The sequence below is a fragment of the Lolium perenne genome, chromosome 4 (genome assembly GCF_019359855.2).
Source record: "Lolium perenne isolate Kyuss_39 chromosome 4, Kyuss_2.0, whole genome shotgun sequence".
Classification (NCBI taxonomy): domain Eukaryota; kingdom Viridiplantae; phylum Streptophyta; class Magnoliopsida; order Poales; family Poaceae; genus Lolium; species Lolium perenne.
The window spans coordinates 7,952,088-7,966,779 of NC_067247.2; the positions used below are offsets into that span (position 1 = coordinate 7,952,088).

The window sequence follows — 14,692 nt, forward strand, 5'->3', positions numbered from 1 at the left end:
TTTAAAAGTTATCAAAATATATTCAATATTAGACTTATTTTGTAGCTCTCTTTAATAGGAGTCCAAATGTTCAAATGGTTTTCAAATTGAACCTATAGTTTAGAAGATATGGACTTAAGTTTTGCATCTAGTATATGAATGGAGAGAGAAACAACTAACACAAACTCAAAAAAGTAGAAAAATAGAAGAGAGAAAGAGAGGGTGGGTCCACGAAACAAACACCACGTTCCACCCCGAGCCCTACCCAAATCCACCGACTGATCTGGTCCTCTCGCTAATGGCCGCCTCACCCCCAGCCTCACCCACCGCCAAGCGACAAACCGCGCTGGTTCTCCCGCTGACGCCTGACGGTCGCTCTCCGTTCCCCGGCCCGCGCGGCAGACGCGCGTCCTCAATCCTGAATGTGACACCAAAGCCTTCCATATCATATACCTGGCTGAGCATTTTACCAGTAGCACGATTCTTCTGACTTTTCTTTCTAAAGAATGTTCCAATCGGCCATCATACTACACATAGAAAAGGTAACATCAGCAGGGTTATTAGGCATTTTGCTTTGAAAACAAGAAGAGTTTCTTGTTTTCCATAGATTCCGACATAGAGATGCAGATCCTAACATGACCACTACTCTACCTCTACCCGAAAACTTTTGTAACCAATTCTGACAAAGATCATAGAAGTTCTCATGTTTAGTCTTTATCCCTAGAGCACAGGTTTCTACACTCCAATTATATCCAGCTAAGGGGCATTCGAAAAACATGTGATTAATATTTTCATTAGCACCATAGAACTCACATAAGATACTCCCTTTCCAACCTGTCGTAGCCAAGTTATTCTTGGTTAAGATCATGTCTTTCATAATCAACCAAATAAAAGCTTTGATTTTAAGAGGTATATTCATCCCCCAAATCATTTTGTAGGGGAATAAAACTCTCCTAGCTATCTGATAAGTGTATAGCGATTTAGCTGAAAAAACCCGAGACTTAGTTAGAATCCCGCTAACTCTGTCGGGCTCATGGGTGAGATTAGTTTTTTGTACATAAATCAAGAAGCTTGTTCCACATCTCCAAGGATTCACCATAAATGTATCTTCTAAGCCTATTGCAAACTAATACTAGTACTAGTAAAGATTGCAAACTAGTAGGACTCGCACTAATTCACAACCCCAAAACTATCTCAGCAAAGTTCCAAAATAAATAAATACTAAAAAAAAACGAAAGCATACAAGTGGCGGCAAACCGTGGACTGGCAACGCCGAGGACGCCCACCAGCCCGATCCGACGTGGCGCCGTCCCATTGGGCCACAGCACGTCACCGCCACCGACACGTCGGCCCCGCCCACGGGATCCCTCATCCACTTCCCCGAACAAGACAGAGACAGAGAGAGAGAAAAAAAAAGAGAGATCGAGACCACGCCGCCCTCCTTCCCCATCGCTCTTCTTCGATTCCGCCGGCGATTCCAGTCAACACCCAGGGCACACGCGCGGAGAGGCGGGCGGACGGCGGGCCGGAGCTAGGGTTTCGTGTTGGGGGGCGGGCGGAGCGAGGATGGCGCAGGCGGTGGAGGAGTGGTACCGGCAGATGCCCATCATCACGCGCTCCTACCTCACCGCCGCCGTCGTCACCACCGTCGGATGCACCCTCGAGGTACCCCCTCTCCCGCCCCGCCCCTCCCCCGTCCCCTACTGATCCGGCGCTCGCTCGAGCCGACCCGTCTGTCTCTGGTTCGCTCGTTCGCGTGCGTGCGTGGCTGGTTGATGACCTAGCTGTTGCCCCGCTGCAGATCATATCGCCGTACCACCTCTACCTCAACCCCAAGCTGGTCGTGCAGCACTACGAGATCTGGCGCCTCGTCACCAACTTCCTCTACTTCCGCAAGATGGGTAGGTCTGAATCATGCTTGCCTTCCTACCCAGGCCCGCTTCTGTAACTGTAAGGCGTTTGCGAACTGTATACTACTCGAATTCGATAGGTTGTCAGGTCGTAGACTCAGGTTTCTGAGGCTGTATATATTCCTTGTTGCGTAAATGTCAATCCATTTGCCACACAAGCATATATGCCAACACCAGGGAATTCCATTTCATCTACTCTGAAAGTACGGTTTGTCGAGTCATGTGAAACTTTCGTGTAGAGAGATGTTAGAATCCAGGTGTTGGGTATGTGACGCCAGTCAGCGCTTCCTTGTGTTTGTAGAGATATGCATATGGCAATTGGTTGTACTGAAAACAGACGCAGCCTAGTATTGTGTTAGCTGGCATATCAAACTCGACACGAAAACAGTACCCATATTTGTTACGTTGCATGCTTCAAACGGTGACTGAGAATGTGTAAAGGATGCACTTGTCCACTTGCAGTCTACAATATGCTGCCATGGATGAATGTGAAGAGAATCTAGCATCGCTTCTGCCATTCAGTAGCCGACATGTGAAGTCGTATCTCTGGATACGTTACTAGTTTGTTGCGTGTGTATGTTTCCTGTGCACATCTCTAGATTTTTGGACATTTAATTACTGGTATTCTGTCATTATGCAGCACTACTTTATGTATAGCTGAAGCCCTTCAAGCTTGTTGTTGAACCTCGTTACTCTTGTTTCCAGATTTGGACTTTCTGTTCCACATGTTTTTTCTTGCGCGCTACTGCAAACTTCTTGAGGAGAACTCATTCAGAGGAAGAACTGCTGACTTTTTCTACATGCTCTTGTTTGGCGCTACTGTCCTTACTGGCATCGTTCTGATTGGTGGGATGATACCTTACATTTCTGAGACATTTGCCAGAATTCTGTTTCTCAGCAATTCACTGACGTTTATGATGGTATGTGCCTAATTTATGGGCTTAAAGCATTTACCATTTAATAGAAAATTGCATATGCTAGTAGCCTAGCATACGTTTTATGGAAGTCTTGGCTTTAAGAGCTATCCTTTCTGGGTTGCGGAGTCAGAACGCTAGTAACCTCTTATATGTCATGGCAGGTTTATGTCTGGAGCAAACACAATCCCTTCATCCACATGAGCTTCTTGGGCTTGTTCACCTTCACTGCTGCTTACTTACCTTGGGTAAGTGTTGCATCTGTCCATTTGATACTCATGTGAAATTACTTCTTTGGCAAACTTACGCATATACAACTGATAATTTCATGCCCAGTATTGATTTGCAATATCTAAGAACTGTATATAGGGGGAATATATTACTTATTGCAATCACTTTATAACTATATCTTGCGTGTCACATGTACCATTTACAAGACAAAACATTCACTAAGCTTCTCTGGGAATCTACCATTTTCCTTTATTAGTTTATTTAATGATGAATACTTTATCGGTTTCATGGCATATATATAAGTAACTATAGGTTTTGGCTCAAAGAAGACCCAGTACACTGAAAGTACACATGGATTTCATGGGAAATGGCTGGATCTTTCCTTTACAGGAATCCCTTTGTTATCGATGGGGCATTGTGCAACATAAAGTGTATACTGTAACAACTTAATTCATTTAGTCATCATGGAACAAATCTTGGATATAATAAACACAGGGAGGTTTATGTGAGATAGTACTCCCTCCATGCAGAAATATAAGACGTTTTAGCCATTTCATAAGCTCACTCGCTTTTGTTTATATCTAGTCTACTTTTAATGTGTAGATTCACTCCTTTTAGTTTGTATCTAGTCTACTTTAAAACTATCTAAAACATCTTATATTAGTGCACGGAGGAAGTATATGATAAATCTGCCTAAAATTGTAAATTACTGAACCTTTAGAACACATAGTTAGTTATGTTCTGGAATAAAAGGAAAAATAGAACTACTGAATGATGTATAATTTACTTCCAACTAGAGATAATAGACAAATCGTTCGAGTTGGTAAGGTTCTAACTCCAACCAGTGTATTAATGAACACTTGTAGCTTTCAGTTACGTTAGGATAATACATAGCTGCCTGATGCATCATACAGGATGGCATATCATTGCCAGAAAATGTAACAAACTTAAGAAACCACCACATTTTTCTCCGACTGTGTTCTCCTGTGATCCTTGCTTGGTCATCTCATATCATGGCAGGCCAAAGTAGTGAATTGTTGTTATTTTTCTATTAATAGTATATCAGGACCAAATCAGCGACTTGAATGAATTGTATTTTTCAACTTGCAGGTCCTTTTGGGGTTCTCTATTCTGGTGGGGAGTAGCACATGGGTGGATCTTTTGGTAGGTTTTTTCTTAACTGATGAATTTCAAAGTAACAATTGCAGTGGCTATTGTTCTTGAGACTCTTTCCCTAGACAAAGGATTTTATTGATTACATTGCACCATCTCACTTTGCGCTGGCATTGACTACTTACAAAATGGATAAGTAGCCATGACAACAGTGTGCTGAATTGTTGATGGTTGCCTGATCCAGGCTCAACTCGACATTTTCTAGTCAGCTACCCTCTGTTGCCCTTAGATGTTTCGGGGCTTGTTGTGTATAAACTGTACATCTGTCTATACTTACTGATAACCTGTCATCTGTAATATGTTGGCTGAAGTTTGGTTGCCAGTAGAAATAGCTGACTTCTTTTGTTCCATGGCTGTTCAAAACCTGATGATGGTTTTAACCAGCTACTGGATGGTACTGGTCACTTTTGAAAGTTTTAATATGGTCTAAATTTGTAGAATCTGAAAGCATTACTTTTCTGCTTAGCAGGATGAGACCAGTAGACCATTTGCTGTTCATCTGTATGCTGCTAGGACTACAAGCCAACAACTCAACAAACCTGTGATTCTGTGAATGATCAATTACATATTGTGTTTCGGACTTTGTGTGACTTGAATCTGGTAGATGTAGTAGCAGCTTATATTGATGCTAAGAAAGTGGAACAGCTGTTTTTGTGTTGGCTGGCTTAGTGTCTTCTCTGACTAGTTTGCCTTTCCCATTCATATGTTACTGTCATCTTCACTACATATTGCTCAGTTTTCAAAACTCTAAAAATATTTTATTAGATATGCATGCTTTTATCGACACAAGTGCCTATTCCAATTGCCATTTTCATTCTTTTTTTTCATACTAGTCTGCAGATATTCTTTTCTTGGTAAATGACCATATCTCTTTATTGGCAAATCATGTTTGTTTCAGGGTATGATTGCTGGCCATGTGTATTACTTCCTGGAAGATGTGTACCCTCGGATGACTGGCAGGCGTCCTCTGAGGACCCCTTCATTCATCAAGGCGATGTTTGCTGACGACAATGTGGTCGTAGCGCAGCCACTCAATGCCGGGGTCGGAGCAGGCGCAAGGTTCGGTGCTATGGACCCACAGTTCCAATGATCAACTGTTTGTCCATGACTTTCGACAGATCTGGGGAAATAGTTGCTTTATCCATTCAGACTGCGAGGTCGTGTAAGGCAATGTTTGTGTGTGTTTATACAGGCTAGGCAGAGTTATTGTGCATAACAAAAGATTAGTGGTATCTCAGGCAGCAAAGTTTCTTACCGTGACAAAGCGCAAGCGAAACAATTTGTAATTGGTTGGACAGACTGGCCTTGGTTCCTGAAACAACTTCTTTTGCTGTGTGGTGGTGGTTAACATCTGACCGCGATGTTTACTTTAATGGCGTATAACTGTTGTTGAGGAAGGTCTTTTGCACTGATTCTATAGCGAACCTAGATCCTGCTTTGTGATGTTGTCGTTGCTGTCTGTGGATTTGGAGGTACTGTGGTGGAAGATGGCTCTTGAAAGTGTGCATTGTGATGTTCAATTCTCAATATCTTGCTTTGCGATGCTGTCATTTGGACAAATTCATTGACACGGAACATCGAGCAATGTGCTCTGCTCAAACTGAACGTGACTTTGAATTTCTGCTGCTGCATCGGTGTTGAAATTTCAATCTAAAATTGCTGATGAATTACGGAAGCACAAGAAGTTGGAGACGTAGAAACACTACACCCAGCAAATCCTGAAAATTTTAAAACAAAACTAAGCTAAGCGAGAGGGCAAATAACTTCAAGGAATGGCATGTACAGTACTAGAATTCAAACATTTCTAGAAGGAAAAAAAATTACAAACTGGAATTTCTCATTCAGATTTCTCAAGTTTAAACTTCAACAAACCAGTGATTAGGGCTTCGTCGTCGTCAAGCCTCAAACAAAACGATGGTGTGCCCCCACCGGCGGCTGGCAACGCTGACGAAGCAGCTCACCGGCCATGTCAACGCCGGCCGTCACCGCGACGCGCTCGCCTTCTTCGCACGCATGGCCGCCGACCCAGCCCTGCCGCCGCTCGCCGACCCGTCCTTCGCCTACGCCTTCCCGCTGGCGCTCAAGTCCTCCGCCGCGCTCCGCCGCCCCTCCGCCGCCGCCTCCCTCCACGCGCTCGCGCACAAGTGCGGCGGCCTCCTCCAGAGCCCGTTCGTGGCCTCCGCGCTCGTCGCCTCCTACGGCGCCTGCGCCTCCCCCGAGGCCGCGCGCAGCCTGTTCGACGGATTGCCCTGCCGCAACGCCGTCGTCTGGAGCGCCATGATCTCCGTGTACGTCCGCTCGGGCGACGTCGCCGCGGCGGCGGTGGCGCTCGCCGACATGGACGTCGCGCCCACCGCCTCCTGCTTCAACTCCGTGATCGCGGCGGTGGCGGGGTCCGGGCAGCACCCGGGCCGGGCCATCGACCTATACCGGCGTATGGCAGGTATGGGCGTCAAGCCCTCGCTCATCACTCTGCTGGCCCTCGTCCCCGCGTGCGCCGCGATGGGCGCGCTGGGCTCCGTCAGGGAGGTGCATGGCTTCGCGGTCCGGCACGGCATGTCCACGAGCTGCCACCTGGGAAGCTCCCTCATCGAGGCGTACGGGCGGTGCGGCTCGTTGGTTGGCGCGCAGAGGGTTTTCGACCTCGTGGAGGAGCGCGACGTTGTTGTCTGGAGCTCCGTCGTGTCGGCGTACGCGTTCCATGGCCACGGGGATGTCGCGATGTCTCTTTTCGGGCGCATGGAGCTGGACAACGTGCGGCCTGACGGCATCATGTTCCTTGGCGTGCTAAAGGCCTGCGGCCATGCTGGTCGCGCGGATGATGCGTTGAACTATTTTGACGTGTTAACCAAGACGTATGGGGTGGAAGCGTCTGGAGATCATTACTCGTGCTTGGTCGATGTCTTGGGGCGGGCAGGAAGGTTGCAGCAAGCTTATGATGTTATACGGACAATGCCGGTTAGGGTTACCGCGAAAGCCTGGGGTGCTCTCCTTGCCGCTTGCAGGAAGTACGGGGATGTGGGGTTGGCAGAAATTGCAGCAAGGGCGTTGTTTGAAATTGAGCCGGAGAATGCAGGGAACTTTGTTTCGCTTGCAAATATCTATTCAGGCTTGGGTATGCATGAGGAGGCAGAGCGGGTGAGAAGGGACATGGAGCAACGGGGTGTGCAATTATCACCTGGAAGCAGTTGGATGATACACCACAAGTCAAGGTCCTAACCTCTTGAGCCTATACCAGCCAAGCTTCTTTTTTACAGTTTTACTCTTACTCACATCATGAATGAACTGACTTATTTATTTGCTGCAGTGAACCTTTCTGAAGAAGGATGGTCATATTTTGGAAGTTACATCACAGACTGACATCAAAGTTTTCTTGGATACACAATTTCTATGTCCATGAAAAGGTAAGCGCGAGCTGCCACTATCTCGTTCTTTTTTGGAGGGTATATTTATTAGACACCACAATTTTTCGTTAATACACCTGGACAATATATTAATTGTGCTAGGGATCTATACATCTACCAGGATATGCTGCACTTAAATCTGAACTGACTGTGAACGCAGCAGAAACTTTTCTATGGCTTAATGCTTAACTGTAAATCCTGCAGAAACATCAAATTTGCTCCTGGGAATGGTGGAAGAAGATAGTCTATGTGCCAGAAGCCATGAACCTGTACTAGGTGGACATTGATGTTCAGTGTCAATTGTCAAAGTTCATTCTAGCAGCGAACTCATTACCATATTATTGACACGTGTGCTACTTCAGTTTTAAATGACATTTTCTGGCATCACATTAATTTATACTCATGTAGTTGAACCATAAACATTGTTCTATTAGGAAAAAGTAGAAACTTTGGCGATGTTAGACAACATCATTCCTTCCTACCAAAATCTCCCATCAGCAAACATTTCAATTCCAGTTCAAAGGACTGTAGAGGAAAAATAATATCGGTGATACTGTTTCTTCTTACAAGTTCCCCACCAAAGCCGCATGTGTATTCCAAATATCTAATGCCACTTAGCTCCAGTTGCTAAGCACATTGTTTCCCAGTCCCGACAATCCTCATTGCTGTCAGTGGACATGAACTTTACAGTCCTTATTGCCTTGTCAGCTGATTGCTAAAATATGCAAGGAGGCTAATTACATCTGCGCACTAAATTCATTGTGGTTCTTTTAGTTAACTACTATTATCTTATGTCAGTTCCTATGGACTGAGGAACTCCATTTAGGTTTCCAATGAGACTTCTACCAGCTTTTTTATGTTAGTGCATATGATGCTGACATTGGTGCAACTTTACCGAAGTCACATCTCGTATTTTTTTTTTTTGATAAAAAGCAGTGACGGAGCTTCAACAAGATATTTAAGTGGGGGCTAAAGGATCTCTAAACAGAGTTGAGGGGCTAATCTATGGTACTTTGTCAAACATAGCATAAAATAGTGCTAAATATTCACTGTTAATATAATATATCTTCGTTATACATATCATTTGATCAGTCAGTTCAGTGTGGTTTGAATATAGCAACTCATATTTTGTGCGAGTTTATTTAGCTCTTTGAAAGTAAGGTGGACTAATTTTTAGCTTTAGCTGCTCCATACCGATGCCAAATAATAAAATTGAATTGTTCATCTCCCCCACCGATATTGTGAACTACCATACACTGTTACTATCTTAGTGTCTTTTGGGTCAATCAGTTTGCTTCACTTCACTTCTATTCAATATATTGGCTGCAGCTTGGAAGTTCAACGTGACTTTCATATGGAAAATTGACAGCAAACTACTCTGTTTTCTTACATTTTCAATCTAACCAAGCTGTTACAAGCATTATTACGAAGGAAAAATAATAATAAGTACAAGTACCATATTTTTTAATCTAAATTAAAAAATTACATTGATAGTTTTAAATATCCTATGGAAAGTGTACGACCTAGTATGTCTTGTGGCATGTGGAATCCAGCTAAAGGCTAATTGGTAATACATCCAAATACCTATTTTCCCGAATCATGTTTTGTTGTGCATGATATTTTTTGGTAATAACCTGGAACGACACTTACCTAACATCCTACCTGATATGTCCCTCTCAAACAGCTCTGTTGTAGGCTTGCAGCTGGCCAAGCATGCAATACTATTGTACTACTGTTAGTGATGCATGCTAGGCCCCATTACAGCTGGCTTATTGGCTGATGTTAAGTGATTCTATCAACCTAATTTCTCCAACACATGCTGTTTCTGTTCTGCACTAGTTAACCTGAAGTTGTAACATTGCAGATCATGCAATTCTTACCTTTTCTTCATAAATCAGGCCGAAACCTGTCAAATCATACACGTGTCCAGAATCCTCGTGGCACTATCCACAACCATTTTTAACCACTGGACAGTACTTCACGGCCCTCTCCATGCAGTGTACTTGTTTTGACCACGGACCACTAAACTTGCTCATTTTACGTCACTACTTTTTCTGTTTCTACAAATATGTGGAGTGTGTGTGTTTGCTGACTCCATGTACTGGGCCGTGAACCATTGAAGGAAGAACAACCATTCAAGGAAGGGAGCACACTGACATGCATGGAAATTTGGCAGACAGGAGGAAGTGCGGTCACAAAAGGGTATCCATCGTTACTTTTGCATGTGGGAGCCTCCAAGTGGAAAACAGGTAAATCAGATAGCTCATCCAGCTCATCTTTCGTCATCAGCTGAGCCTAGATAGATAGCAAACATATTACTGCCTATTGGCTGCTTAAGATAATAAAAACGTTCCCTGGTTAGGAAATGGCACTGCTGAGCACAAATTCATGCTGATCTGTTTGTTAGGTATGAATCTACACTTCTTTTGCTTCCCGTGTTCTGCTTCTTTCATGGAGTTTTAAAGTTCTTGAATCCTTTGAAATGTGCAACTCATGGTCTTCTTTGAAGATAGAAAGACTAGGGAATGTCACCTCAGTGACTTTGACTAGTGCTAAGACTATGGTATACCATAGCTTTCAGCTGTTCAATGAATCTTTCTTACCCAGGCAGATCTTCCAGGCTTGGTAAGGCTATTGCTAGCAGCACAGTTTGTTTTTGGACTAGCAGCCACTTTTTTTTTTTGTTTTGATAAATTTGCATGGTGCAGTGTGCTATCCGTACATATGTGGGGATTTCGTCAAGGATACTCAAGCTATATTGGCACTTTATCTATTGAAAAGCATATACTTTTCAAAAAGGCAAATGATGATGCACACTGAGATAAAGTTACACATTCATCTCATCTGTGCTCCTGTACAGTAGATTACATGTTGCATGCCGACTTGTGTTATATGATCTGAATATTATCTTTGTGGGCCCCTCCATCCCCGACCCCATTATGATCAATCTTTTCTGTTAAATGGTTAGTTCGTTCCAAGAATAATATAAACAACATTCATCTTACTAACTCATAAATATAAACAATATTCATCTTAGTAACTCCCTGCCTTTCATCAGAAAACCTGCATATGGAGTGTGCATCACCCAGCAGATATCTTTTCTTTTCATTTTTTTTTTGAAATAACCAGCTTGCTGGCTTTCATTGATTAGCAGAGGGAAACACTTTACAGATGTCCAACCGATGTGTAACTACACATCGAGAAGGGCGGGGAAAGCAAAGAGAAAAAGGAGAAAGAAAAAAAACCCCCCAAGCCAGAATTCTTCAGGGAGGCTCGAACAGGATTTTCATTCTGAAGCTTCAGCACTGATTAGCACATTGGTAAATGAGTTCATCATCCTTTACCTAACAAACATTTGCTTGTGGAGAGACATACCTATAATTTCTATCCTGCTGTATATTCACCACCTTTTGCCCCACCCTCTAAAGCTATATATATTCAAATGATTTAAACAGGTTCTTTTTGTTGGAAAAGACAGGCGGTGAGATCAGCGTCAAGCACTAGCGGCCACCAGCAGATGTATGTGGACCACAGCACTATCCAGTACCACGGACGGATGGCCTTGGTACGACACGATGTGCCTTTACACAGTTATAAGTACCCCGTCTCCTTAGCTTGCAAGTCTGGACTCTTAACAGAGTAGGCAGAACGGAAGTACCCAGAAGCCACAGCTGATGCACATGAACAGGCCAGAAGGTTTCGCGCCTCCTCCGTCCATGTCCATGACGGTTCCGATGGCGCATTCCTCACGGCCGACACTAGGGTTCCCCCTTGGGACGGCGCTCCTACTCCTCGTCATCTTCTCCCTCAGCGGCATCTTCTCGTGCTGCTACCACTGGGACAGGCTCCGGTTGCTGTGGTCTCGGCATCCCGCCATGCTCCAGGAAGGTCAGCTCACCGTCATCACCATCGGATCGGTGCCAAGCAAGGCAGCTTCTCAGCACAAGGTAGTAGCAAGCGATCTCTTCGGTAGCCTGTACAACCTGTTTTCAGTTCTGGCACCATTCTTGAAGATTTTGTCTTGTAAAATTCAGTTAAGGATATATATTCATGGTGTGGTGCGCTGTTTTTGTTTGCAGAACGAGAAAGCAGCGAAAGAGTGTGGCCTGCCGGTGATCATGCCTGGGGATAACATCGCGAAATTCTTCGCGAGGCCCTGCCCGCACGAGAGGTGTTTTACCTGCAGCAGAGAAGGCTGAATTGGAGGTGCAAGTTAGATGTTCAGTTTCGTGAGACCGTAGGTATTTGTAACTGTAAGTGGAATCATAGTTAGCCGTTAGCTGACTTATATGATTGATGGATTGATTGTATATAAGCACATGACTTGTGATTGACAGATTTGATTGTGTATAAGCATGCGGTTTTCACAGATTTTCAGAGAACAAAAAAAAACTTTTCGTGTGCAGATATGAAATCTCTGTAGGCTAGAAGATATGATTTTGGGTCTCAACAAACTTGTTGGAATTTGTTGAGTATTTAATTTCGAATGAACTTGTTGACTGCTATGGAATTGGGAATCTTATTGAGGGAATGCCATTCAGCGCTTATTTATACGTATTAGATAACAAGGTTACGTCTCTATTACAAAAGGGAGTATAAACCTTGGAGGATCACCATCCCAAACAAAATTTTGCTTCGACTCATAAGCACTTTCTGCTAAACTATGCGCCACCTGATTAGCATCCCTTTGACAATGTTAAAAAACAACCTTCTCCATCGAACTAACTTTGAGGAAACATTCTGCTAGAATAGCTGTCCAACTGAATAAAGTTCTTTCTCCATGTTAGACTCAAATTCTAGAGATGAGGAGCACACTACGGGCGTGTTAAGGGGGTGGATACAAATTGGTCAGGTCATCTGTTATTCAAGGAAAACCAACAAAAAATAATATACAATTGTTAAAGTAAATATATTGAATAGCCTATTTTCACTAGTTTGGACTTTTGATTAACTTGGCTTCTACATCCATTCTATAACTACACGACTAAAAATCAGCTTTGTTAGATTCAAGTTGGCTAGTGCATCAATTCTATAACTACACGATTAAAAATCAGCTTGGTTGGATGCGTGGTGACATGACAGATAATACCAACAAATCGTGCCCCACGTACGTCGTCATGGCCAACTGAGCAAGAAAAATAAAGCGGCATGCACGATGGCATGGAGGGGACATGGACCTAACATTCTTACCGGTCGGGATCGTGAGTGCAGCGTCAATTCCGGCCATGACATAATATGGTATGTCCGTACGCACGAACGAATGCACACCAGCATTTTCTATCCACTCAGTTAGGTCTCTTGCTGACGATGTAAGAGCATGTCTAACAGGCTCGTATAATCCGCCCACCCCGTAAAATTCCGACGGGATACGGGGCAGGCGCGATTTGGGCCGTCTAGCAGGCCCCGTATTCGGACCGGCCCGTTTCGGCGGAATACGGGGCCCAGGAAATCGGCCCCGCCGTCCCCTACTTATACTGGGCGCAGGTGCGAGTGAGGGATTAACCCCTCACTCGCAACCCTAGCTCCGCCGTGCGCCGCCGCCTCCTCCTCCTGCTCCGGCGAGCAATTAGTCGCTCCCCCGCGCCGCATTCCACCCGCCGCCACCTGCATGGACTCCCGCCGCCGTAGTACCGCCTCGCCGGCGAGCGGATCGAAGCGATTGTTGGATAATTAGGCACAATTTCCATGATTAATTCCAGAATATAAAACATGATGGCAGCAACTACTAACATGTGAAACTCAAACATACTAGATGCATTAATCAACATGAGTAGAAGCAGCGCAAACGGTAAAGCATCCATCGCTAAACAGATCGAGATATGTCGCACGTACCGATCTGGTGGAGGTGGCGATGGAGGTGTAGCAGATGATGTCGCAGCAGTAACGTTGTTGATGACAACGTTGTTGACGACGGGGACGACGTGTCGAAGTAGACGGCGTTGAAGACGACGGTAGGCAGCACCGCCCGACTTGGACGGAAGGCGACCCGTGATGAAGAGCTTGAGCAGTCGCGCAGAGTGCTTCCCAAAAACCTAATTCGCCCTCTCCCGTACAGGATCGCAAGGACGAGTGGTTCCGGAGACCTGCTCTCCCGTTCGCCGATGCACGTCGGCTCGAGGGATGGAGTAGGCTACGATGGCGGCGCAAGCAGAGAGAGGTGGAAACCCTGACTCGTGTATTAGATATATTTCTGCGGTAGCCGGGCATGAGATTATATAGGCTCGGGAAACCCTAGGCAACGTGGGCCACGCCCACGTCGCACGAACGTTTCGAGTCGGTTACAGATAGCCCACGATCCGGGAGCGACCCGAACCGACTAACTGCGACGCGTCCGTCTAGGACTCTGTTCGTTTTCCTGAGCTGCAAAAAGTAAGGAAAGTCTCGGCTCGAGGCTCAATCCACTCACCACGAGCGCGCGTCGTGACGTGTCGTGTCGAGTCGAGTCGAGCGAGCGAGGAGGAGGAGCGCGCGTGTAGCACTCCTATTCTCACTCACTAACTAGTGGTGGAACAACCCACCTTATAAGGTGGTCTAACTTCCTCCCAACTTTCCATGTGGGACTAAACTTCCCACTTCTTGCCACTCCCTAGTGAGCTGCCACCAACTTGGGCTCAAACTCACAAGGCTGCCACTATGTGGGCTTTGAGATTTATAGGAAAAACTGAAATCTAATTTGGGCCACTAAAAGTGGGCCCAATATTTCAACAGCGATCCCGCTCGCCGGACACCGTGGAGGAGGCGTGGCGGCTCAAGTGCAAGAGATCCGCCGCCGGGAGCCGCCGTGCGGCGTGCCGGTACGCCGGCGCGCTGTACGTGCCGGATTCGCTCCGGGAGTACGCGGCGGGTGGGCGGTGGTACCGGCAAGACCCGCCGCTCAAGCCGATGAGCGGCGAAGCCTTCGAGAAGTGGCTCGCCGAGTGGCAGCGCGACCGCGCGTCCAAGGCGGCATGGGCGGCGACCATCGGCAGCACCAGCGGCGGAGGAAGCGGAGGCGGCGAGGAGGAAGAGGAGGCGGCAGAGGAGGAGGCGGCCTTCCGGCGTGCGGTGGCCGAATCCGAGGCGGATGCCGCCGAGAAAGCTC

General features: G+C 45.7%; 3 protein-coding genes across 9 annotated transcripts; all 3 read left to right on the forward strand.

The window, feature by feature from the left end:
• The first annotated feature begins 1,377 nt into the window (after positions 1-1,377).
• Positions 1,378-5,580, forward strand: LOC127349440 (derlin-2.2). The gene is made up of 6 exons (XM_051375187.2): positions 1,378-1,644; positions 1,781-1,880; positions 2,595-2,809; positions 2,968-3,051; positions 4,145-4,198; positions 5,106-5,580. The coding sequence occupies exons 1-6, from the start codon at positions 1,546-1,548 to the stop codon at positions 5,295-5,297; spliced, it is 744 nt and encodes a 247-aa protein (XP_051231147.1). The 5' UTR covers positions 1,378-1,545; the 3' UTR covers positions 5,298-5,580.
• A 501-nt stretch (positions 5,581-6,081) lies between these two features.
• LOC127349441 (putative pentatricopeptide repeat-containing protein At1g03510) lies at positions 6,082-8,566 on the forward strand. Of its 2 annotated transcripts, XM_071818441.1 has the most exons (4): positions 6,082-7,419; positions 7,515-7,611; positions 7,816-7,887; positions 8,548-8,566. In XM_071818441.1, exons 1-2 carry the CDS (start codon positions 6,122-6,124, stop codon positions 7,525-7,527), a joined length of 1,311 nt encoding a protein of 436 aa, XP_071674542.1. In that variant the 5' UTR covers positions 6,082-6,121; the 3' UTR covers positions 7,528-7,611; positions 7,816-7,887; positions 8,548-8,566. The 2 variants fall into 2 exon arrangements, with proteins under 2 accessions (XP_071674542.1, XP_051231148.1); XM_051375188.2 differs by lacking the exon at positions 8,548-8,566 and having other exon boundaries at positions 7,816-8,535.
• On the forward strand, positions 8,550-11,980 carry LOC127349442 (uncharacterized protein At5g65660). 6 transcript variants are annotated; one of them, XM_071818442.1, is made up of 6 exons: positions 8,550-8,619; positions 9,734-9,860; positions 10,766-10,931; positions 11,090-11,176; positions 11,250-11,558; positions 11,691-11,980. In XM_071818442.1, exons 2-6 carry the CDS (start codon positions 9,769-9,771, stop codon positions 11,808-11,810), a joined length of 774 nt encoding a protein of 257 aa, XP_071674543.1. In that variant the 5' UTR covers positions 8,550-8,619; positions 9,734-9,768; the 3' UTR covers positions 11,811-11,980. The 6 variants fall into 6 exon arrangements, with proteins under 6 accessions (XP_071674543.1, XP_051231151.1, XP_051231150.1 ...); XM_051375192.2 differs by lacking the exon at positions 8,550-8,619 and adding an exon at positions 9,974-10,018 and having other exon boundaries at positions 8,646-9,860; XM_051375191.2 differs by lacking the exon at positions 10,766-10,931 and having other exon boundaries at positions 8,566-8,619; positions 11,067-11,176.
• The last annotated feature ends 2,712 nt before the right edge of the window (positions 11,981-14,692 follow it).